General features: G+C 41.9%; 1 protein-coding gene across 1 annotated transcript in view; it reads left to right on the forward strand.

The window, feature by feature from the left end:
• The window catches only part of SYNDIG1 (synapse differentiation inducing 1), a 252,512-nt gene that overhangs the window by 207,805 nt on the left and 17,775 nt on the right, over positions 1-26,932 (forward strand). Inside the window, exon 3 of the mRNA XM_066594537.1 lies at positions 492-629. Coding sequence (XP_066450634.1) covers positions 492-629 — 138 coding nt within the window. The remainder of the gene's footprint in view (positions 1-491; positions 630-26,932) is intronic.

Here is a 26,932-nt window from a genome sequence, read left to right on the forward strand (position 1 = left end):
CCAACCTGGAATACAATTAGACTTTGCTAACAATGGAGTTATGTTCTAAATATGTAATATGGAAAGAGCTTTTATTAAAATGTGCATAAAACCAGTCCTGAGAAAAGAATATGGCATTGTCCATGAACAAAGAGAATAGGCAGAAATGCATTGTCTAGACTGTCCATATGAGCATGTTGCCCCTTATGTTCAGCTCTGGCATCAATGCAAACTGTGTAGTAAAATGTCTAGATGGTTTGGCCAACTATGGTGCAGTTTCAGGTTGCTTGCTGTGTTTATTCCATGGAGCCATCTGTTTTTAACTACATTCCTATCAGGCACCTGTGTTGTTTCCAATGCACTCTATAAAAAGCCTTATATACTGAATTGGTGAATCCCCAAGTTGTGTTAGCACACAGCACATTGCAGCTGTCATGCATAATTTGCTCTTCCTTTTTTATACCTGTCTATCCCTTTAACAGTTTTGCTATTTGTTGTTTATGTTCTTGTAGAGCGACTATTCAAGCGACACAGAAAGTGAAGACAACTTCTTAATGATGCCACCAAGAGACCATCTCGGCCTCAGCGTATTTTCCATGCTGTGCTGCTTCTGGCCTTTGGGGATTGCTGCCTTTTATTTGTCACATGAGGTAAGTTTGAGTCTGATGACAATCGTTAACACATACCTGTCAAATACTCCGAATAATGAATATTGTATCGTACATGTCTCCCAGAAATCCTTCTTTCTTGCTCTGTCGGATTAGCGTTATCTATTCTTTCTTTTACAGTGGGGCAGCTTTCTAAAAGATAAATTATTCATTACGCATTATGCTTATGATTGTAAGCCAATATCTTGGCAGTCTGAGAAGGTTTACCTTGCTTCTTACAAGCAATTTGCAATAGGCTTGCTGATCATTTACATTATTATCTGCATTTTCGGCATTTGTAGTTCTCAGGGATATGAAATTGTTTATGTTTTTGGAATTGCTGTGGAATAATTACAGTGAAAAGCGAATGAATTGCTGACACATTTCCAATTAGTTTGCTCTTATGGCTGGACGTATTTGTAAGATGATAGTAATTATGTATGACATTGAAATATATACTTTTTTCAAGGTTCCATTAGATTACTAGACTGATAACTTATATATTGACAATTTCATATCTGTTCTGTTCATCAAACGTGACATTAATCAAAGTCTTCTATTTGCAGTAATTACAGCTTTGTAGATAATTGGCATTTACATTGTCAGTTTTTGAGGATGTTTTTGTGAAAGTTTCGACATAAACTTTCCGGTGATGTGACTGGCTTAGGGTGCATTCACACGAGTACCTATCATTTTAGGGCATAACTTACATCTCATAGCAGATGGGCACCCCATCCATGTGCTAGGCAATGTGTGGGAGACTCCATATCTGCATGTCCTATTCTTGTGCGAGACTCACACAGAAATAGGGGTCTGAAACAAGTGCCGATCCAGCGCAGAGATGAGTTACCCTTATAAAATTTCCTTCCTCTACTCCTGGACTGGATCCTCCTTGGCAGCAGTGCCGTATTACCACCTTCTTTCTCTGCCTCTATCTGAGATGTCCTAGGTTGGCTTGTCTGTTCCCTCCGGAGGTCTGCAGCTGCTTTACCAGCTTTCATAGAGGTTGTGCCGTCAACACTATTCAGGTGACTGTTGACCTTTTTCCTATTTTTAGTGTGTTGCTTATCCTGCTCTTCAAAGCGCATTTTCTTTTTCGCATTGTCACACGGAAATAGAACATGCAGCAATTTATTTGTATCACAGCGTCGCTGCAAGAGAAACTTTGCCCATGTAGATATGCCCATTGCAAATAATGGGTTGTATTTTCATGCAAGTTTTGTGCGTCTTGCAACATACAGAACCCACACTATTTTCTCACCCATGTGAAGGCAACATTAGAGGGCATTTTTTCTTAACCTTACAGTGAAGCTCATCGCACATTAGCTCAATAAGGTTGAGGTCTGGTGATTGTATAGTCAGCCAGTCCACCAAAGCAATATTGCAGTTCACTATTTCAGATGGCTGTCCTGCTGTATAATGAAATTTAAACCAATTAAGCGATGCCCACAAGGGATGGCATGTCATTGGAAAATAGAGTGATAACCTTTCCGGTTCATTATTCCTTGGATTCTATGTATAGTTCCAGCTTTGCCATCAACAGAACAGCATGATACCATTACATTTTTATCCAGCATGTTGGACAAAACGTATCAAGCATTCCTCCAGTATCATTTAATTTACTCTACATCTCACATAAAAAGTATGGGACCCAGGCAAAACTTGCTTGGAACAAAAGGGAGATGAAAAAGTGGGTGCAATCTGGGTGTAGCATTGGAAGCACAAAGAAGACACATATAGATAAAAATTCCAGATGTGCTCTCACATGAACGGGTTATGCCATCTATGGGCACATTTCCACTTAGTGTGTCTCAGTCTTATAAACCTTTGTTGGTATGACCATGGGCTGCAAGCCGAGCTGCCGACTGGAGTAAGCCTCAAAAAGTCCCATGCCCAGTTTGGATAAATGATCAGTCCAAAGAATATGACGGCTTTCAATGGCACTGCTCGGAAACATCCAATGCCCTAAAGGAAGTAATCCATAAACACTGGCTACTAATGAACTCAAATTTTATTTGCGAAAAAGCTGTCATATCCTTCAAATTCCTCATCTGCATCTTAAATGTTCTTCTTGTTGCTCCATATATAAGTAGAATAACCTATTTTTAAGGCTAGCTTCAGATGAGTGCATTGTCACATAGTAACATAGTATATTATGCCGAAAAAAGGCATTTGTCTATTCAGTTCAGCCTGTTCCCACCCCCACCCTACCCCCAAATGTTTATCCAGATGAAGGTAGAAGCCAACTTTCCTCATTTAAGGGAAAACAATTTCCTTCCTGACTCCAATCTGTTAATCAGGGTGATCACCAACCCTTCTGAAGAAATATGTAACTTTATAACATGTAATATTGTAATGCTCCAGAAAGGCATCCAGGGCCCTCGTAAATGCTTTTATTGAGTTCGCCATCACCATGTCCTCAGGCAGAGAGTTCCATAGTCTTACTGCTCTTACAGTAAAGAACCCTCTTCTATGTCGGTGTAGAAACCTTCTTTCCTCTAGACGCAGAGGGAGCCCCCTTGTTACAGTCACAGGCCTGGGTATAACTAGATGATGGGAGAGATCTATTGTTTCTTGATATATCTGTAATAAGGATTCATACTACGGATGTGTTACAGATAGTATTGCATCAATATTGATCTGTATTTGCCTACATATTTGATGTCATTAGTTTTATTTGCCCAATAGAAAATAATACCATAGAATGCCATGAGAGGGCAAAAACAGGCAAAAGTACATCATGCTGCATTTTTAAAACACTGCAGTGAAAAATATGGCCATGTGAACAGATACATAGACTTGCACAGTATTGCAGTCCATAAAACACGGACCAAATACGGAGTAAAACTATACTTGTCTGAAAGCAACCTAATTCTGTTTTCTAGTCATCTATTGTCTAGTGTCTGCGCTATTTCGCCACTTTAACTTTTTCATTTTGTTTACTGCTTCAAATATAAATTATTCTTTGCAGCTCTGCGTGTAAATCCAGTAACCCAAACTTGTGTTCTGTTTTTCTTACCTGGTGGCACAGGTATTTGGCCTGTATTTTTTAAGGAATCTGCCAATTCACTTATAAGGAATCTATTTCTTAAACCATGATGTACTTTTCAACTAGTACTACTGTATATCTGGGTCTTCTGCTTCATTCTAGCCAGGTTGTTCTTCTTTCAGAAGACAGTAGCGGACATTGGGACATTGCAGTAATGGCTATTGAAATTCTGGCTTTACAATCATATATAAATGCAAAAGTAGTGATTTTAATTGTTAAGTCAATATTATTGTACTTTAATAAAAGTATCAAGTAATGACTATAAAAGTTTGCATCCATAAAAGGGACAAGAACAGTATGTGCCGAGCGCAGCTGTGACATCTGTTCCCTGATAGTAAAATAGAATAGTCTCTTAATGAGAGAGGAAGGCCAGCTCCAGCTAGAAGTTTACATTAAATCTGCTACATAGTGCAAAGCATTATGGTGTCGTAGTGGTAAATTAAGCAAAAGTTTTATAATGGTTTCATCCACTGGTTCTAATTAGAGATGAGTGAACATACTCATTAAGGGACAATTCTTGAGCGAGTATCGTCCTTTTCGAGTACCTGCCTGCTTCTCAGAAAAGATTTGGGTGGCGGTGGGGGTGAGCGGTGGGTTGCGGGAATGAGCAGGGGAGAGCGGGAGGGTGGTGGTGGCGGAAAGAGAGATCTCCCCCCGTTCCCCCACGCTCTCCCCCGCCACCCCCCACCTGCACCCGAATCTTTTCTGATGGGCAGGCAGGTACTCGAAAAGGACAATACTCGCTTGAGTATTGTCCCTTAACGAGTATGTTCACTCATCTCTAGTTCTAATACAATCCACTGTTGACCACCTCTGAATGAAATGGTTCTTTAGGAGCAAGTGATCCATTGTAACAGTAATGCGGCAACTTTCTATCACAGAGACTATTAATTCAGTGTCAATGAAGAACATCTGATCTGGACATATGTCCTTTACAATGGTTTTTAAGCCAGTACTTCTAAAGACTAAGCATTCCGGCCAGTGCCACGCATTGTTTCTTATAAACCTACTTTAGCCTGGGCAAATAACACAAGGATCTAAATTAAATCCCTAAAGTCAATGACAGTGACTTTGAAAAAGTAAGTTAAAGGAAACTTGTCAAAAAGATTTGTATTGGAAAGCCGTGCTCGGCACTGTGAAAAGAGTTCGATTTTCAGTCCTGTGCGCGATCTTCCACAGAGGGCACTTCAGGAACCAGGGAGCAGGTGAATTTAAAAATACCTCCCCCTATTCCCTATCACATCCCCTAACAGCACCATAGCTTAGTTTATGGTACTGTGGGAATGTGACAGGTTCCTTTTAAGTTAGAATCTTGGCACATAGATCCAATGCATCAAAGAAACTCATGTTCTTGCTTATTGATGACCCAGTATTGTTTGTGCCCCATTAAGATTATTCTCATTAATGAAAACTGCAAGTAAAGGGAAGCTATCAGGAGATTCATGCTATTCAAACTCATCTTTTAGAGACGAGCACTGAAAAAAATGTTTCTTTGTGGCTCCCCTTCTGCTTCTCTGCACCCAGATTGCTTTGATTGATGGATCTCTCTCCTTGTAAGAGAAACGGGAAAGACCTATCGGTTAACCAGAAGCCAAAAGGGAGCCGCCCAGCATTTTTCCCCATTCCTGGCTCTTTTTGAAACTGTTTTCTATGAAATGCCACAGCATTTTAAAATAAAACGTAGTTCTTTGTAATGAGAGTGCCAGTTGCTATTTCATGATGCATGTAGTAAGGGCGGCATGAATCTCCTGATAGACTCCCTTTAACACAGATGGCAAATGCATTGTTTTCACTTGATGAGTGAAGGAAGAAGAAACTGGTCGGTACCCGGCATATATTTCTCAGAAGGTACACAGAGGTTCAAGGGTTGCTCTGAATGCATGAAGAAGTGCACCATGCACCGTTGCATTGGAGGAAATCTTGCTTAGACAGGTGCAGGACATGCCAGGCTTAGTAAATTTCCCCCTATAATTAATAATATATTGGAGGAAATTTACTAAGCCTGGCATTTCCTGCATTGGCCTTAGTAAGATTTCTGCCGACACGTGGTGCACTGAATATATGAAGAGGAGTGCAGTTCTTCATTTATTTGGCATATACCCGGTTTCTCCATGTGTCTAGACAGAAATGTATGCCTGGCATACATTTCTGGCGTAATTTACGCCAGTTTGCAACTTTTCTATGCCGTAATTGTGGCAAAGAGTCATTCATAAATGTCCCATACTGTGTCTAGAAAACTGAAGGGAAAAATCCAATTGCTTTCTCATTAATACTTCATTGTTTACTTTTATTGCTGTGTTCACAAATACTTTATGTTCTGTTTACTCCATCTGCTGCATCGTGTCATGGGACTTGCGCTGTCATACCTCGATCTGTGACATTTTCTCAGGCAAGAAGTAGTTGCAACACCATTCCAGAGCATGGAAACTTATTTATAGGGTCAGTGGTTGGGTATTAGATGTAAAATGGATAAGAAATATAATAATCAGGTAACAAGGTCAATGATTCAGTGATACAGAATCATTTTATCATAGGCTATAAGTAGGTAATCAGCAGCAGAAGCGGATCCTGGAATCTTCCACCAGTATTCTAGCCTTCAGTAGGCAGGGAGGAAGATGCACAGCCAGGCCAGGTCCAGATCAAGACCAACAAAAATATCCACCAAAGAATAAGGTCACGGCAGCATCACATGAAGTTTGTAAAAAGTGTATCTTTATTCCTCCATGATAAAACAGCTTTTTTACAAATTTCCTGTGATGCTGCCGTGACCTTATTCTTTGACAGAATCATTTTATGTTATGACTTTATGTTATATACAATAATTGAGTGGGCTTCTTAATGATGAATTGCAAAAATAGTTCATGGTGGCAGCTTCCTCCATAACATCAATTCTACCCAATGAAGTGGAGAAATACACTTTTTATATTAGCATTTTAATGTCATATGTTTTACAAGCAAGAATCACAACATATATTTTTACTTAAAGTATGTTTCAGAATAAGCTATCTTGTGTACACGAGGAATAACATTGTTCCTGGTCATTAAGTGACTTGTATTTAGCATTTTTATCTGCGTTTTTAAGCAGTTTTCCCTGTTGTGGGCTTAATTTCTAATTGTCATCTGAAGAGGAGATGGAGACTAGCTACTGCCATGTCTCCAATAAAGAAGAGGAGATCCTACTCCACTATTTCTATGGAGCACACCCTTAAAAGCAACAGCAGCATGGAGGACATTATACAGCTGTACTGGGCAATGTGATTGTGAAGCTGCAGCCACATTCCTGTGTTTATGCCTTTCTGCCTCCCATTTACTCAGCAGCTGCTTCCTCCTCCCATTTTCCTCTCCATAGACTTCTAAGGTCAGCTTGTAACCTGATTCCTCAGTGAGCTGATTTGTCTTGAAACAGATTTTAGCAGTATTTCACAGCGAGTGATCAGTATAGGAGACGAGGGGAAGAAGTGGCTGATGAGTGAACAAATAGGCATTTTTCTCTAATAAGATATTTTACTAAGCTTATTATATTCACTTGTATTACTGATTTATGTTAAGCTTGGCAAAATGACAGTGCTTATATAAGGCATAAATACCAATAGTGTACACCATAAAGAACTAATCAATTAGGGTCTGTTCTCTTGGTTCTGTATTGGCTCAGAGACTGGGTTGTCTTTGATAACAGTTGCCAGCACAGAGCAAAAATGTTGTCGGTATAATGAAGGGGTCTGTTCAGAATCATGTGAGTACTGAATACCAAACTGTCAAAGAAGTAAAACAAATGCATAAATGTGGAGTTCTACCTTCATTTCAATGGTTATTAGAAAAATTGGTGAAATAGAAGTACACTCTCAACTCTTAGTAATGGCTATATGATGTTTTTGATTTCAGTGGCCTTATGTCTATTATTTTGTGTATTTAATTGCATTTTATATCTTCTTCTTAGATTATCCTTATTTTTGGTGAGGTTTTGTAGTGATTTTGATATATTAATATTTTAGGAAATCAATAAATGTTACATTAATATAATCTGTAAGATTATTACGACAGGTGCTAAGCAATAATGTTATGAAAATAAATAAATACTTTAATAACCGGATTGGAATACATTATGGCCATTTGAGTTTGATTTATAGTTATTAACAATATTTTTGGTGGTTCCTGTTTCCTAAAGATATATAACCAGTGGGGGTGAACATAGATGGCAAAGGGTTCCTGTATAAGAACAGCAAATAGGCCCTTTTCCCTCAAGTAGCTCATCACAGATCAGCAATCTACCAGTAGCTGTGCGTCAAGAAACTTATTAGCTAAGTCCCTTAGACACAGCCTTATAGACATTGAAAAGTTAGAGGTGGCAGTAGACCCTTCTACCTACTGGGATCCTGTCCAGCTACCTTTAACTTGACTGTGATAACTTTCTGCAACAAGTTATCCTATCTTAAATGGGTTGTACCAAGATCTAAAGTTATTCCCTATCTAGGGAATAACTTTTTGGTTGATGGGGTGCTGAGTGCTGGAACCCCTCCAATCTCAAAATTAAGGGTCCCAACGGCCTCTGTGTGAATAGAGCAGATGTCGTATATGGGTGCCACAGCTCTTATAAGTTTAATTACTGGAAATTACTGAGCATTGGGTGATTGACAATCTATTGAACTGTCATTGAAGTGAATGAAACAATAGTGTGCATGCATGACCTCTATTCCATTTATGTGGGCACTGTCAGGCCTCCTCTTCTTGGGATTGGTGGGTGTCCCAGTGGTCATACCTCCACCAATCATACATTTATTCTGTATCCTATGAGTAGGAGATGACTTTAGTTTTTTGTGCATCCTATTTAAGCCATTGAAAAGTTATTGTTATCCTTACACGACGAAAAGCCATTGAAAAATCGTTAAAAGAGCAAATAAATTGTGGCACAGAAAGTTATCTTCATGTGATAAGAGTCAAGTTAAACTTAGCTACATCTTTACATGTGTAGTGCATATCTTTGGCTGTGAAAAACAACCTAAGGGCTTAGTCAGACGGGTGTTTTTTCGCGCGATTTGCGCATGCGCATGCATCCGGCGATTTTATAAAATCATTGCTTTGCTTCGGACACATGAGCTCCTTTTATGCGCTCGTCTGATAAATTATAGAACAGAAATCGCAGATCGCACCTATCTGCGATCTGCGATTCCTGTTCTGTTATCTATATGCGCTCAATGGGGCCGGCGGCAGCAGCGCCGACCCCATTGAGAACATATAGTAGACAAAAAATTCTTCTCTGCCACAGCTGTAACAGCTGTGGCAGAGAAGAATGATGTTTGCCCATTGAATTCAATGGAGCCGGCAATACAGCCGGCTCCATTGAAAGCAATGGGCTGCCGGCGAGCGCGGGATGAATTGTCGGGAAGGGCTTAAATATATAAGCCCTTCCCTGCAATTCATCCAGAAATGTGTAAAAATAAAAAATATATATATACTCACCTTGTCCTGGCAGACGGAGTTCAGCGCAGCCGGCCGGCAGTTATATATTTAAGCCCTTCCCGACAATTCATCATGAGATCGCCCGCAGCGCATTGCTTTCAATGGAGTCGGCTGTATTGCCGGCTTCATTGAATTCAATGCGCTGGACAGCTCCGGCCCATTTCTATTGAAACGTGGCTAGGAGCAGTTTTTTCGGGTGATTTTTCGGCCCCGGTCACGCGATTTGCGGATGCGCATCCGTCATGCGATCCGCAAATCGCGGCAAAAAACGCCCATGTGACTAAGGCCTCAATGTGAACATTAAAGGGGTTGTCCCGCGCCGAAACGGTTTTTTTTTTTTTTTCAATAGCCCCCCCCGTTCGGCGCGAGACAAACCCGATGCAGGGGTTTAAAGAAAAAAACGGATAGTACTTACCCGAATCCCCGCGCTCCGGTGACTTCTTACTTACCTTGCGAAGATGGCCGCCGGGATCTTCACCCTCGGTGGACCGTAGGTCTTCTGTGCGGTCCATTGCCGATTCCAGCCTCCTGATTGGCTGGAATCGGCACACGTGACGGGGCGGAGCTACGAGGAGCAGCTCTCTGGCACGAGCGGCCCCATTCAGAAGGGAGAAGACCGGACTGCGCAAGCGCGTCTAATCAGGCGATTAGACGCTGAAAATTAGACGGCACCATGGAGACGAGGACGCTAGCAACGGAGCAGGTAAGTGAATAACTTCTGTATGGCTCATAATTAATGCACAATGTACATTACAAAGTGCATTAATATGGCCATACAGAAGTGTATACCCCAACTTTGTTTCGCGGGACAACCCCTTTAAATATTCTAGCAGCTACATACAAGGAGAAGTTCAAAAGTACTCAATTATTATCTGCTATTTATTTTATCAAATATCTGCTGGGGGAAAAAGATTTATTTTGTTCACGTACCCATTTTTAGACTTTTTTTGATGTTGTAAGACTGGAAGCATACATTTCCAAAGAAGTGCTTTAGTTCAAAAAAAGACAATAGACAGACAGTGCTTGTATATAGGCAGGAAGCTTCAAGATATAGCAGAAACTCTAAAGTAATGAATACTACCACAAGCGGTGTGTATGGAAAAGCAGTCCACCCTTGGAGAGTACCTGCTGTGTTCTTTTGTAAAACATGGCTCGCTCTCTTGCTGCTCAAGGCAGAGGTTTCAGAATAATGTCCATCACCCACACAAATCCAGCATGATTAAACATTTTGTTCAGATGCCAGTCTGTGTAATGTTCATACATCTATATACCTTTGTGTGCATAGACTGTGAAAGATCTTTGAGATGACCAAAATTGCTGTGAAAAAATATGTTTCTCGATGGATGAACCTCTTAAAGAAGATGGCAAGTATTCATAGCATGTGATGGACCTAAAATTGTCATAGAATATCTGGTCTAGAAAAGGGGTGGTCTTCTCATCAGATGGTCTTGGAGAGATTTCACTGTAATCCATAGATCCACAAAAATGAATTGATGTTGGTTTGAAATGAGAAGATGAAAAAACGTATCCCTTGGTGGGTGACAAGGCCGTTCTTTGATCTAGAGGTCTTAATTCAATGAGGTTAGGAAATTCGTTTTAGCATTATGTCTTTGACGCTGTACTCTAGCTACATACTTGATCAGCTTCAAAATGTTTAGCCATTGTTATATTATCATGACTAACCAGTTAAACATACTAATGTGACCTTTTTTTCAACGTAGGTTTTGACAATATCATCTTTTCATGATCTTTGGGCCCATGGCTAGGCTCGGATTAGATGGAACCTGTCTAGTTAGTCGGGATTTAACCAATCTAATTAACCTTATACAGTGATCTGTCCAGTAGGACTTATATACACATTCTCAAAAGTGTATTATTTACGCTTCAGATGAAATTCCAGAGTCTCAGTGGATAACCTAATTATTGTACCCCTTAAAGTGGATCTGCCATGAGAATATGGTGCCCTATTTATGTATCATGGCAAGTATCAGGGGAACAAAAAATGTTCTGGTATTTGAATAGCAGCCGACAGCAGCTGTCAGTTATTGGTCAGAGAAGGGGAGGAGGACAGGAGAAGCGGAGGAACGCCAGACTCATGAAAACTGTCAGGGGTCTAGGATCCGGGTACCTGGAAGTCCTTGAAAATTACCCGCAACCCCTATCCCTACCTACTTGCCCCCCCAGGCTATGCCCTAGGGTGACAACTTGGTGACAGTCCCTAACCTCGCTAGGGATGCGGGGCAGGAGTCAGACTTACAGACAAACAGGGTACACACAAAACACAAAGGCAGGTCTGGCAGTCCAGGTCGGCAACAGAGAATAATGTAGTACAAGGGGTCAGGCGAAGGCAAGGTCAGGTCCGAAGCAAGTGGGTCAAAAGCCGGTAATACAATACAATAACATGGGTGTAGCCTGGAGACAAACATACACCAGCACTTGCTGGCGGAAATTGTGACACTTAAAAGCTGTCAGAACTCCTGACCTGGCAGCTGATTGGGGGGGGGGGGGGAGCCTGGCAGCAGGAGAAACCAATAACAGGCTGCAGGAAGGAAACACCCCCAGGTGCCTGTACAACAAGCTAGAGCAGCTCTTGAGCGTCATGGCAATGGAACATGGGACAGGACGGCACCCACCGCGTCCCTAGCAACCCGGGTGGCAAGCTGAACGCACGTCTGGAGCCGGCAGCCAGGGGAGGTAACCAAGACCAGGGCTCCCCTGCACCGCACCCCCACAGCCTGTATAATAGGACCAGTGTGCGGGCACGGAGACCCCGAGAGCTGCCGATCCTGACAAAAACAATGGATATATATTACTGCATACTATAAAAGAATTTCTCAGGGACTATATTATATCCGGATGTAATGCCTGTTACTGGAAAAAAAAGATCCAGAGATTAAGAAGACTTAGTAAAAGTGTATAATTGAATGAAATAAATGAATTACTTTGTGTCCATAGCTATTTCAGATGAGTGTATTACGATAAAGGACATCTCAATCTTTGACAGAGCGGACCTACGTTTTATCTTGATATTTTCCTGGCTCAGAATGCAATGCATTAAGAGGAAGGAATCATTAATGCTCCAAAAAACTCAATATAAGCAAAACACATGAGTGACAAGGATAAGAGGATGCACATGTCATGCATGTGTGATGGGAATGCATTGAATTATAGACATTTAAATGCACTCCAAATACATTCTTTAGTTATAATAACCTCATTTGCTTTTGTACTGCTGAAGAGCTTTGAATATGAATATGACAAAGGAGATTTACATATGAGGCCACAGCTGTTCTATCGAAGAGACAAGTGATTTTTCTAGCATTATTAAGGGGTATTTACACCTTTGCAACCATTTTTAAGTTGCTCTAAGTAGTTCTTAAACAAATAGTAAAATGATGTTGTAAACGATCTTAATTATTACAATATCTCCAACTATTTTGTGTTTACAACTTTGATGCAAATCTATCTGTTTCTAGGCATACAGACTACAAACCTTGTATAGTTTGATCTAGCAGTCATACTCCATTTCATCTGTCTCGTGGTTCAGTAAGGCCTCATGCCCATGGCTGTGTCGGACTCCGCCAGCGGAATATCGCAGTGGAGTCTGACACGGCGCCCCTCCCAAAGACCCTATACTCACCTCTCTGGATACGCAGTGCGATTCCTGTCTGGCAAGCCAGTGTGCATGCGCAGTGCAGCACATGGCAAGCCAGTGGTGGGCAATGACGCGGCCGGTGGTGCGCGGTGACGCATAATCATGTGATACCCTCGCTGTACTCACAGCGCAAGTATTGTGTGACAGATGGCTTCCATTGACTACAATGGAAGCCAGCCACACATTTTCCCGCTGCAATTAAAGCATGCCGCGATTTTTTTCATGCTGCAGAATTCCACAGCGTGAATATTGAAAGGCAGAAAGCTATTAGGCTCAGTAAAACCTAATAGCTGTGGGATAATGCCACGGATTTCCACTGCATGAAGCGCCGCGGAAATCCATCTGTGGGCATTAGCCCTAAAATACATTCATTAGAGGACTGATATAATCGAGTTAGACTGCAGGATCAGACTACACAGGGTTTTTATTTGTAGTCTGTAACCAAGAAGACATATAAAGATGCAGCAGCATTAAGTTGATATTTAAAGTGAACCTGTCATCGGGTTCATGCTACCCGAATCACAGACAGCGTGAACCTGGGACAAATATGCCTATTCAGTCCATGTATGTTTTATTCTGAAATCATGTATGTTTCAGAAAAAATATGCTTATAAATTTGACTTTGAGCTCAGCAGGAACAGATCTGCAAGTCTGAAAGGTGGTCTGTACCGTTCTCTTACATCCAGTGTCATCAAGACTGACAGCCCTTTCCTTATACACAAGCAGGGAAAGGAGCTGTCTCTTTTGAATCTGTAGGCAAGGAAAACCCAGCACCGCCCACCACTTTAATTTGAGAGCTCAAACCTCTTAGTATGTTTTTTCTGAAATGTAGCAGCATTTAAAAATAGAACATACATGGGCTGAATGGACATATCTGTCCCCAATTCATGCTTCAGGCAGCATGATGCTGATTATAGGTTCACGTTAACTATGCCACAGTTTGTTTATCATTTTAATTGCTTTATTATGGGTTCTGATGTGTTAGGATAAGAGAACAATATATTTATTCATGTCTGAAGAGAACTTGTCACAGAAAGTTATCACAGTCAAGTAAAGGCCCCTTTACACGCAAAGATAAGCTTTCAAAGGAATGAAAGATTGAGCTATGTATTTGCATAAAGTGTTAATGGCCATTGCCTTTTTATTATCTTTATTTACATGCAAAAGCACCTCCATGAGTTGTTTGCAGAGCTCAGCATGATTTTAAACACACGCCCAATTGTTGAAATAGCTGCCGACGCATTCCATTGTTCTCCTCGTCGCTAGTAGAAACATGCAGCGGTAAGAACACCCTGCAGTCTTTTGAAAGATGAGCGAAATACATTCAAATGGAATGTATTTGCTTAAACAGGGTTGTCCCGCGCCGAAACGGGTTTGTTTTTTTTTCAATAGCCCCCCCGTTCGGCGCGAGACAAACCCGATGCAGGGGTTTAAAAAAAAACAAAAACGGATAGTACTTACCCGAATCCCCGCGCTCCGGTGACTTCTTACTTACCTTGCGAAGATGGCCGCCGGGATCTTCACCCACGGTGGACCGCAGGTCTTCTCCCATGGTGCACCATGGGCTCTGTGCGGTCCATTGCCGATTCCAGCCTCCTGATTGGCTGGAATCGGCACACGTGACGGGGCGGAGCTACGAGGAGCAGCTCTCCGGCACGAGTGGCCCCATTCAGAAGGGAGAAGACCGGACTGCGCAAGCGCGTCTAATCGGGCGATTAGACGCTGAAATTAGACGGCACCATGGAGACGAGGACGCTAGCAACGGAACAGGTAAGTGAATAACTTCTGTATGGCTCATAATTAATGCACGATGTACATTACAAAGTGCATTAATATGGCCATACAGAAGTGCTGAACCCCACTTGCTTTCGCGGGACAACCCCTTTAATCTTTCAGTGGCTGAACGATGGATTTTAAGTAAACCAAAATCCATCGTTCAAAGGAAAAGTGCTCGATGCCTGAGTTTACATTTAACGATTAATGCTCATTTTGCTCATTTTTGGCCATTTGGATGAATGTAAAAGGCCCTTTAAACTCTTCTACATTGGTAGTTCTATACTGGAGTTGTATATACAAAAAGATAGGACTTTTCATAAAAATACTTGCAAAATTGCTTAATTTTTTTGGAAAGTTTTAGATGCATTGGAGCAATAAAGTTTTGTAGAGCTGCCCCTCCAAACAATATGTTTCATTTGTGGATATGGTCATGTCTAAGACTGGTCAATGGTGGATTAAAAATATTAGGAATAGATGTAGCAATTTAAAACTCAACCTGATTGAAGTCTTGATTAAAATTGCCAGGATCTTTTGAGCTGGCCAACTACACTATCACATTATATATTGTAAATATCATTTATCTGGCATAAAAATAATATACTACTGTAGCAGATCAGATAAATGTTTGCTTCAGTGAATAGAAACACATACTGAGATGGCTCTGTCCTCATATCACAGTTGTTGGTAATATCAGTATTAATATTAGTAACCTCACCCACAAACATAAATGAAAAAGATTGGCCGCCCAGGACAGGTGTAGCGTTGTCATACATAGATATCCTGTCTGGGCAACCTCCTGCCTCCATTATCTGCTGTTAAGAGTAAAGATCTGTTAATTACAGGATGTATTATTTGTGTTACTGTATAATGGATGAGCTACAAATCAATTACATTGGTATGAACTGGGGATGTATCACAAATGAATGGTATAGATATCTGTTACATTATATCTACATGAATTAAGGGGACATTGTGAAAGATATGTAGATGTGTAGCAGTGGTGTTCTTACACTTTCTGCATATACCATCAAATAACAGCAGATTTAATACATAATATTCAATTATTAATACTTTTTTGAACATACGATATAATTCAACACCAACCAGATCCCATTCTTTTCCATTAATTCTGACAATAATTTGTCAGTATATTTTTCTTACAAATGAGTTAAATTATTACCTGTTATAGAAATGTAAATTAGTTTACGTTTTTTGACTTTTGAATATCACTTTGATTTCATATGGTACCAGTCAGAAGTTTGGATACACCTTTTCATTCCATGGGTTTTCTTCTTTTTGGCATTCTCTCAATCAGCTTCATGAGGTAGTCACCTGGAATGGTTTTCCAACAGTCTTGAAGGAGATCCTAGAGGTGCTGAATGCTTGTTAGCTGCTTTCTCTTGGGCCAATCCAACCTAAACTATCGTAAGTGGGTTAAGGTTGGGTGATTCTAAAGGCCATGTCATCTAATGTAGCACTCAGTCACTCTCCTTCTTTGTCAAATAGCTCTTACATGGCTTGGAGGTGTGTTTTGGTTCATTGTTTTGTTGAATAACAAGGGATGGTCCCACTAAGCACAAACTAGATGCAATGGTATGTTGGTGCAGAAATCTGTGGTTGCCATTCTGGTTAAGTAAGCCTTGAATTTTGAATGAATCACCAACAATGTCTCCAACAAAGCACATCCACTCCATCATACCTCCTCCTCTATGCTTTATGGTGGAAACCACACACGTAGAAACAATCCACTCACCTTTTCTGTGTTGCACAAAGACATTGCATTTGGAACCAAAAATCAAAAATTTTGACTCACCAGACCAAAGTATAGATTGGTATTAGTGCAATATGTCTCCACTAGAATAATGGGTGGAAACATGGGTTGGCCGCCCTAAGTAAAAGGGAATGCCCAAAGATGCTGATTGACAGATGTGCCCTTCATAACTCCTCAGCTCCTGCTGCTTCCTCCAGCACCCTCCACCTCAATGAATGGCCGAGCGCTGCCTGTGATTGACTAAGCGCTTTGACCAATCACAGGCAGCGCTCAGCTGTCATTCAATGAATGGCTGAGTGCTGCCTATGATTGGCTGAACGCTCAGCTAATCAGATGCAGCCCTTTCAGGAGGCAGGGATTGTAAATCCCCACTTGCTGAAAGAACTTCAATGCACTGCTGGGGACAGAGCAGAGAAGATGTGCCAGAGAGGTATTTATTTTAATTTTTTAAACCAGCTAGGGATAATTTTCAGAGAAGGGCTTATATTTAAGGGCCTTCCCTGAAAATCACTGCAGGGGTTGCTGGCAGACCATTGCCTTCAATGGGGCCGCTGGCAGCAGCCGTGGCCCCATTGAAAGCCATCCTGCACGGACCTGCATTCACTCGTGTTTGTGCACGTACATGGGCGCGCTGGTTTTGTGCGCACCTATGTACGCTCCAGCACACGATTGTGTGAATGACCTTAACTCAACGATGGATGAAAAAAGCATGGTAAGTGCATGATGGCCGCACATTTACACATAACCATTATCGCTCAAAAGATGGCTTTTGAGCAAATTTTGAGCGATAATCGTTGTGTGTAAAAGGGCCTATAGAGTCCTATTTTAATTATTTTAAAATTTGATTATGAAAATTAATTGGTTCAGAAAGAATACCAAACCATGCAAAACCATTTATACAGTGATGCAATTCGCCACACTAGACATGGATACTATAATAAATATACAACTGATGTGGTTGAACCTATCACAATCACCAGATATGTGACCAGTCCTCCATGCTTAATTAATGCACCTTTCTCAATCAGCATACTAGGCTAAGGTGTTATTTGAAGACCAACCTGAAGTCATTAAATGTCAATATCAAGACATTAATTCAAGACATTGCTTGGGGTCAGATTACTCTAATATACTCCCTAATGTGTCCCTTTATAGAGCATTTGCCCTGAAAACGCCAACCATATAAACTTTAATCTTGTGAACTCTAAATGGGTTCCTTAGGGCTTGGTCAGACGAGTGTTTTTGTTGCGCACCAATAGGCGCGCAAAAAAGATCGCCGCTCATGTGTGTAAAAGTTGCGTGAACCGTCATTGTTTCATGCGCAAATACCCGAGCTTCACACTCATGAAAATTGCCCATTCTCTGGAGCAGCTGCGCTGCACCAAGAGGAGAGAGAAGAAGCCCCGCAGGGCTTCAGAATTTCCCCATAGCAGGGAGAGAGAGCAGAGTTATGCAGGGATTTCTCCATCGCAGGGAGAGAGAGTAGTACTATGCGGGATCACCTCATAACAGGGAGAGACGGAGCGGGGCTATGGGTTAATTTCTCAAAGCTCCACTCTCTCTTCCTGCTATGGTGGTCTCTCTTCCTGCTATGGTGGATTAAACTATAGTTCTGTCCTCTCTCTCCCTGTTTTGGGAATCCCTGCGGGATATCCCCTTAGTGCAGAGAGAATGGGCGGGGCAGAGATTTCCTATAGCAAACAGAGGGGACAGGGCTAAAAAGCAGGGCTAGAGGGTGGATCCCTCTAGCTCCACCCATCCTCCCATACTTTTGGGGAAAGCCCTGTAACCCCGCCCCCTCTTTCTTTCCACTATAGGGAAGTCCCTTGGGGAGAGAGGTGGAGCGAATCCCCTACAGGTCCTATCTTTGGTGCACACCACGGAGCTACATGTGACCTGCAGCATTTTCTATCTGCTGTAGGATTCTCTCGTGTGAGCGCTTCTATTGGAACCCAGTGGTTTCTCATTAGAAGTGCATATTGTGTGCTGCTAGCAGTGCAAAAAAATTATAATCCGACCAAGGCCTTATTGTGAAATCAAAGTCACATTCCTAAAACAAATCTGGGTGACATCAGTGGGCAATCAAGGTATCAAAAATAGCTATGTCTTAGAAATGTAAGTAACTACCACATGTTGCTATATGTCACATAAAATGCCATCAAGAGCTTATAGCAGCATATCAGAAAGCAACAAAAATTGGAATAATCATTGGCAAATCAGAAGAAAAGCATAAGGGCAGTCACATGGGCTTTTTAACATGCAAATTTTTTGTGCGCAGAAGGCACAAAAATTTGCATGACCGAAATGGGCAGTACGCAGAAAAAAATGCACTTGGCCGCATTTTTCGACACATAATGTGCACTATCCGCTATCCCCTGCTTCGGCTGCTGTGGATTCCTTGGATGCAACAGCATCCAGGGATTTCACATCTAAAAAAGATGAATGCCACAGTTACCTATGTTTTAAAATCTGCTGCCCTATATTTACCGCTGCGCATTTTTGTGCGCAGGTAAATATTGGGCATAGCCCGCTGCCATTAAAAAGCATTGCTTCTATATAGATGCAGATCGCAAACATAGGTAATAGATGCATGTTAAAATGCCTGTGTGACTGAGCCCTTAGGGGGTATCAGTGAGTAAATACTGAAAAAACAGAGCAACATTTTCAGTTACTGTTACTTGCACTTATTTGTTTTTAAGCTTTGGGAGTTGGTTTAAATAGAAATATAATTTATGAACTACACCTTTAAATATATTGAAATATGTTAAAATATGCATTTTTGTATATAAATATTTTTACATCTATAGGATTTTTATTTTTTTCCTTTTGCATCTCAGCATTTTATGTTTTATTCACTTTCAGCATATCATTGTAGTATATAAACATAATTTTATTAACGGTAGCATGCAGATCATTTCCATTTGTCCTTTATTGCTCTTACGACATAAGTGCTGGAGCAGACATGCCTATAATTAACAATAATGGAATGTTTCCTATTGTCAAATGTTCATACGGGAAGTCAAACGTATGCACAAATACAGTACAAGTCTGGTAAATTTCCTCTGTCACAACTTGACCTAACTATTGACTTATTCGCTGCAGTTTTCTATAAAGAACCTATTTGTGGCTTACAGCTGCAGGACCTCCAGTTCTTAGTGTTCACATTTGTCCAAACATGAATAAGCTGAAATGAATTTCACAGATCGCCATTTCAGTAAAAGCCTTGAGGAAGAGAACCTACAGCGTGTAAATATATAACTCACAGCAATAAAGTGCACAATCCCAGTGGCAAGCCAAGGAAGTCTAGAGGAGACGATCAAGTCATGCTGCCTCAAGTGAATAGAAGAAGCAGTTGACACTGGGGATAAAGACGTCTAATAATTCTGTCACCTCTTGTGTTTAGAAAGTTTCTATGAGGATTATAAATCTGTCGGGAAAATCTATTCGCTAACATGAGCCGTGCTATCAAATGCAGGTCTGATAAAAAGAAAACACTAACAGTCAACCTTTTCGATAACCAGCTACATCAAATGGGGGTAGTTACTCAAAAGAGGGCAAAATATTAGTCCTAAGTTATGGCTTGTAGGAATTCAAAATTTTACCATTTTGAAAATAAAATGTCTAAATTCTAAATAAAAATTTTATATTATGGACTGTAAGTAAAAGAAAAGCAAAGTTGTATTTAAGGCTACCATTGGGTGCAACTTAATAATTAATATAAGATTTGGCTAAAATAGGGTTCAGCATTTCACATTAAAAACAATCGGTAAAATATATTATGTTGAGCTTTGCCTTAGAAAAAGTGAGTTTGGGGACAAGCATGTTGTGCTTTTCAAGAGTACTTTACAGTAAAGGTCCATTTATACTGAAAGACGATCGCTCAAAAATCGCTGAAACGACAGTTTGAGTGACAGTTTTGAGCAATCATCTTCGCATAAACTTTTAAGTAGCTAATTAGCTACTTAAGAGTTAAATGCAGGCAGAGCGAGATACCACTGACAGTTCCGAGAACAGCAGCTGTTTTATATATGCAAACAGCTGCTTTGTTCTCGGAGCTCTCAGCTGGTGTCCCGCTAAGCTGATAGTGCCGAAAACAGCAGGAGCTGCTTTTTTTCGTTGAGTCTGAATGGGCCTGAACTCAGTTAGGCTACAGTATAAGGGATGTATCTGTCAACAAGCTTTTTCTGCGAGCGGATTACGCAATTCCCACCTGCTAATGTGAGTGGAATTCGATCATGGAATCCGCAATTCATATCTGGACATGTGGGACCAGCCTTCCTCTGTATTAGCACAAAATAAATAATGCAATTAACTAAGTTAGTAATGTAGATTCATCCTATATATAAGCTGTAAACTGATAGAGGTGGGCACGCTCTTCTATCGACCGCAGACTGTATTACTAAAAATACTTAAAACCTTGATAAAATCTACATTGGTGTTGCATCAGAATTCTGAAATAAATCAGTTTAGACAAATGTATTATTTTGCCCCAAGAAGAACATATACTGGAGTACCTATATTTTATTTTGCTTTTTTTGTGTTGTTAATAAATAAAGATGAGCGAACGTGTTCGGCTCCGCCCCTTTTCGCCCGAACACCGAACTTTGCGAGCAATTCCGTGCTCGGGCGACAAAAGTTCGGGGGTCGCCGTGGCAGCGCGGGGGGGTGCGGCGGGGAGTGGGGGGGAGAGGGAGAGAGAGAGGGCTCCCCCCTGTTCCCCGCTGCTGCCGCCCGCGCCGCCGTGCCTCTCCCCGCCCCCGGGCGCCCCCGAATCTTTAAGCGCGGACACTGAAGTCCTCGGTAAAGCCGGTGTCCGGGTGCGTAAGTGTTCGTTAAGAACACGTTCGCTCATCTCTATTAATAAACTTTGTAAAATATTTTACTACTTGATTTTGACTCTTTTTAAAAAAAAAAACTGGTCAAACTTCCATTTATACAGCTTCTGCAGCTCTACTATATGAGCACAAAAGCTGTTGCTATCTGAAATCCATATAATGCTTCTGTGAGCAAGCAGTATATCCACTCCAATGTCAGTGTATCGTATATGTGTATGTTCCAAAATGGAAAAAAAAAATAGGATATGTGGCACAACCTACAGGTGTAATATAGTTACATGAGATAGTTGCTTGTCAAACGTCTCTGTTTATTTATTAAACCAGCATGTATACACATTTCAATACACATACACATATGTGTCTGGATGCTGACGGTATGTCCTTAGGAGAAGGTTTGCATTGTATATGGTATATGGGGGAGTTGGCTGAAAAGCTGTTCCACTCTCCAGAGACAGGTATGCTTGGGCAGCAAGTGAAAGCACAGGTGCCAAACACGGACCGTTAACATAGTAAAATAGTATGTAAGGCTGAAAAAACACGTATTTTCATTCAATTCAGCCTATTACCTCCCAATGTTGATCCAGAGGAAGGCAAACAAACCTCAACTAGGTACAAGCCAAATTTCTCCATTTAAGGGAAAAAAAATCCTTCTCGACTCCAATCTGGCAATCTGAATAATCCCCGAATAAACAACCCTTCTGAAGTTATTAGTAATTCAGCATTGAATGCTGAAAAGTGAGCCTGTGCCTCTGGAGCATGAAACAACTTATCATTCATACACTATTTGCTAATAGGAGCATTGTACAGATTTCACACAGCAACGGCCTCTGCACTCAAGTAGTGGTGCTGCAGAAGCTGTATGGCTGAAAGCTCGGACATGTTTTTATAAAAAGAAGTCAAGATCAAGTAATAAAATATATTATGTATCCCACTCAAATCCCTCCACAAAAGATTATAGGTACTGTTTAATTCTCAGCAGACACTTTTCTAATGTGTCTAGAAGAGGGCATTAAGTTTGAGTAGAGTGAGGTTTTTATGTAAATATCAACTGAGAAATTTTAAATATCTCACTCCAGTAGGTGGGCGGCATAAAAAATGTAAGACCATCTGTAGATATATTGAAAGATGTAACAAGTTGATCAACATCGATCAATAATATGATAAATTTGGCCCCCTTTTTGCACTCGAGAGGGTAAATAAGTATGCCAAAAAAGAGGCATCAAATTCTTCTGCTGATAAATTACACCCCCATTCTATCCTAGAATAAAAATGTAAATAATATAGAAGAATGATTAGTTAGTTAGTTATCATGCTTGGACAATGATGGTCTGTAGCGCCAATCTTGAATGACCACGACCGAGAGCATTGTTCGATACAGTGCAGATGTTAGAGGAGGTACCGTTGCCTATCTGTTGCACCCACGAGCGTCGCAGACGACCAGGAGGCCTCCGCCATCTTAGCAATTGCTGCGGTTAGAGCACCGTGGGCCGGAACAGCTTCTGACAAGCGTGCAACTTCACTAAAAAGTGTGAATCGTCTCCTTGTTATTGTTTCTGTGATTGACTCAAGCCCCGTGCAAGCCTGTATCTCGCTGTTTGTGATGAAGTCGAACCAACGGACACAGAGAATCTGGCGTTGGCATCGCATGTGAAATGACTCCAGATGCTCAGTGGGTTGGGACAACAACTTCCAGGTCTCCGAGCCGTACAATAAGATTGGCATTACGCAGGTCTGGTAAAATCAAATCTTAGTCCTGAGTGTTATGTTCTGTCTCCACCAGAGTTTTTCCAGGGACCTCATCTCCGAGGCTGCCAGCGCTATTCTCCACAGGATGTCTGGAAGTGCCCTACCATCTGTGTGCTGAACACTTCCGAGGTACACAAACTCACTTACAGCGTCAACTCTCTGGCCATTTATGTCTAGGTCTGGTAGGATTGCGCTGGCTCCTAGATTCTGCAGTTTGTTTTTTGCCAGGAGATGTGAAGCCCAAGACAGGACGCTTCAAAATCAAAATGTTCCAATGAGTGTCTCAGATTATTAGATGCGACATCCAAGAGTGCAACATCATCGGCATAGTCCAGAATCGTGAGCTCATTATATTGGACAATACACTGAAAACTCCATCCATGGCCCTGCAAAAGAATGCGGGAGCCAAGACGCAACCTTGTCAAACACCAGTCGAGGTCTCAAAACTAGCAGAGGTTGAATTGGTGATACGGACTTTGGCGAATGTGCCCTGATGCATGTCTTTTAGTAGGTTTAGAAGGGATGTGGGGATGCCAATGCCACGCATGGCCTTCCAGAGGGCTTCTCTGTCGACCGAGTCAAACGCCGCCTTGAGATCAACATACGTGACGAGGAGCGGTTTGTTAAATTCTCTGTGTATCTCTGAGAGGAGTCTAAGAGCAAGTATGGCATCCATGGTGCAGTGGCCTGCCGTGAAGCCTGACTGCTGGGGTCTTCACTTGAAGGTCAGGAGTGGTTGTACCCTTCAGAGTAGAATGTTTGCAAAGACATCGCTGGGAACCGAAAGGAGCATTATTGGCCTGTAGCTAGTGCATGCCGTTTTTGGGCCCTTCCCCATGTACAGGATGATACCCTCTTTTCATTCGACAGGGACTTTCCCACAAAACCAGATGCGTAGAAATAGTTCATGTAAAGCAGTGCTTATCAGCTCAATTGCACATTTCAGCAGTTCAGGTGGAATGCCATCTAAGCCAGCGGCACATCCGTGTCTAATATTCTGAATATCTGAATGGACCTCTTCCTGTGACGGAGCATCCGTAGGCACAGAATGGTTGTCCACAGCAACGGATGCGAGGTCATCGAGGTCATGGCACGGATTAGCCGGTGGATTGTTTAGGGCGGATGAGAAATTTTCACGCCAGCATTGTAGTATCTCGTCATAGTTGGTACAAGGACTGCCACTGGATTTGTTGATTTGCGTATGCCGGCTTGTCCCTGAGGACCCTCGGATTCTGGCGACTGCTTTGTATGCAGCTCTCAGATTTTATAGTAGATTGGGTGGACGATGTAAATAATTCTGACCCAGACTGACATCCAACTTTACTGGCATAGTTTTGAAAGAGTCAAAAGTTAAATAAACTTTGCATTTAGTAGGTTAAGACTGTGAAAATAATCTCCTTCTTTTGGAAACTTGATGTAAAAATAGCTTTAGGCCTTTTTTTTCGGAAAAGAAATCTGGATCTTTACACATATTTTACATTCATATGGGGTATTACCAGCAAATCCTGTACAATGTATCAATATATCTTAAATGCAACAAAGGTACTAATTGTTGCATGCTGTTGCCGTTTGCCTCGACTAGGAGGTGTATGCGCCTTCAGCAAGGAAGGAACTTCTGCTGCCCGGCCTTCACCAGAGCCTCGTTAGCCAGCCATATTCGAGGTTCCTGACAGACCTTCACAGCTACCATAGCGGCCACCATACTTCGCCCTGTCAGGCAGTCCCCTACTTGACTGTTGCCAGTCTCCCACGACGAGGACGTTAGGTTGGACTTTTGGGAGACAGAAGAATGATAGCTATAGTTTTTTTATGTTCTGACTTATATTTCCTTTGTTTCGGAAAAGAAATCTGGATCTTTGCACAAGTATTTTACATTCATATGGGGTATTGACACATTTTTCGCATTACCAGCAAATCCTTTACAATGTATCAATATATCAGAAATGCAACAAAGGTACTAATTGTTTATTCAAAAGGCTGGGCACATTGGGCAAACTCCATGAAGGCAGCTGACCTGTGATGAAACAGAAAAACAATGCACGTAGGAAACGTAATAGATAGAGATGAGCGAACACCAAAATGTTCGGGTGTTCGTTATTCGTAACGAACTTCCCGTGATGCTCGAGGGTTCGTTTCGAACAACGAACCCCATTGAAGTCAATGGGCGACCGGAACATTTTTGTATTTCGCCGATGCTCGCTAAGGTTTTCATGTGTGAAAATCTGGGCAATTCAGGAAAGTGATGGGAATGACACAGTGACGGATAGGGCAGGCGAGGGGCTACATGGTGGGCTGCATCTCAAGTTCACAGGTCCCACTATTAAGCCACAATAGCGGCAAGAGTGCCCCCCCCCCCCCCCCACTGTCAGCATAAAGATCGTCCTCCTCTGGCACAGCTGTAACAGCTGTAGCAGAGAAGAACGATGTTTGCCCATTGAATTCAATGGAACCGGCAATACAGCCGACTCCACTGAATGCAATGGGCTGCCGGCGATCGCAGGATGAATGGTCGGAAAGGGGTTAAATATATAACCCCTTTCCTGCAATTCATCCAGAAATGTGTTACACTAAAAATATATACCGGCGTATAAGGCGACGGGGCGTATAAGACGACCCCCCAACTGTCACCTTATACGCCGGTAATACAGTGGAGCAAAGAATAAAAAGCATTACTTACGTTTTTAGATGATCTGCGGCGCTCCTGCAGGCTGTCACTCCCTCCTGGTCCACGGCAGACAAGCTTTCTCCACGAAAGACTTTAAATCCCTGCCTCCAGAAGCACATGTGCCTTCAGCCAATCACAGCCAATGACAATGATGTCATTGAATGGCTGTGATTGGCTGTGTTTCTGGAGGCGGGGATTTCAAGCCTTGAAATCCCCGCCTCCAGAAACACAGCCAATCACAGCCATTCAATGACATCATTGTCATTGGCTGTGATTGGCTGAAGGCACATGTGCTTCTGGAGGCAGGGATTTAAAGTCTTTCGTGGAGAAAGCTTGTCTGCCGTGGACCAGGAGGGAGTGACAGCCTGCAGGAGCGCCGCAGATCATCTAAAAACGTAAGTAATGCTTTTTATTCTTTGCTCCACTGTATTACCGGCGTATAAGGTGACAGTTGGGGGGTCGTCTTATACGCCCCGTCGCCTTATACGCCGGTATATATTTTTAGTGTAACACATTTCTGGATGAATTGCAGGAAAGGGGTTATATATTTAACCCCTTTCCGACCATTCATCCTGCGATCGCCGGCAGCCCATTGCATTCAGTGGAGTCGGCTGTATTGCCGGTTCCATTGAATTCAATGGGCAAACATCGTTCTTCTCTGCTACAGCTGTTACAGCTGTGCCAGAGAAGAAGGATTTGTCTTCTATATGTTCTCAATGGGGTCAGCGCTGCTGCCGCTGGCCCCATTGAGCGCATATAGAATGCATCCATAGCGAGCAGCGGGAGGGGCAGATTTCAATACTCGGGTGACACCTTATCTCCCCAGCCACTCACAGCAGGGGGGTGGTATAGGGCTTAAACGTTGCAGGGGGAAGTTGTAATGCCTTCCCTGTCTTTATATTGGCCAAAAAAAAGCGCTAACGTCTCAGGGAAGAAAGTTTAATTTACCAGAACACCGCATGGTGTTCGTTACGAATAACGAACATCCCGAACACCCTAATATTCGCACGAATAGCAAGCTCGGACGAACGCGTTCGCTCATCTCTAGTAATAGACAGAAACATGAATAATAAGAATTGGGAAGCAAAGCTGTTCATGTGGGTAATGCAAATCACTGGTCAAAAGTCAAAAAAAAGATTTAAAAAACCACCAAAGAATCCATTTAAATAGAAATTGTTGTCTTCTTGAAATATGCCGTGATCAGAGTCAGCTCCAGTTTTACGTGGGCCCTTGGGTGTAAGAATCAGAAGACTGCCTTAGTAATTTATAGGCCCCGCTGTGTTCGCTAAATAATTAATAAGGGTTCGCTGTGCCCCCTAAGTCATTATTAAGGCCCAGACAGTGGAGCTGGA

This window comes from Eleutherodactylus coqui, chromosome 3 (genome assembly GCF_035609145.1).
Source record: "Eleutherodactylus coqui strain aEleCoq1 chromosome 3, aEleCoq1.hap1, whole genome shotgun sequence".
Classification (NCBI taxonomy): Eukaryota; Metazoa; Chordata; class Amphibia; order Anura; family Eleutherodactylidae; genus Eleutherodactylus; species Eleutherodactylus coqui.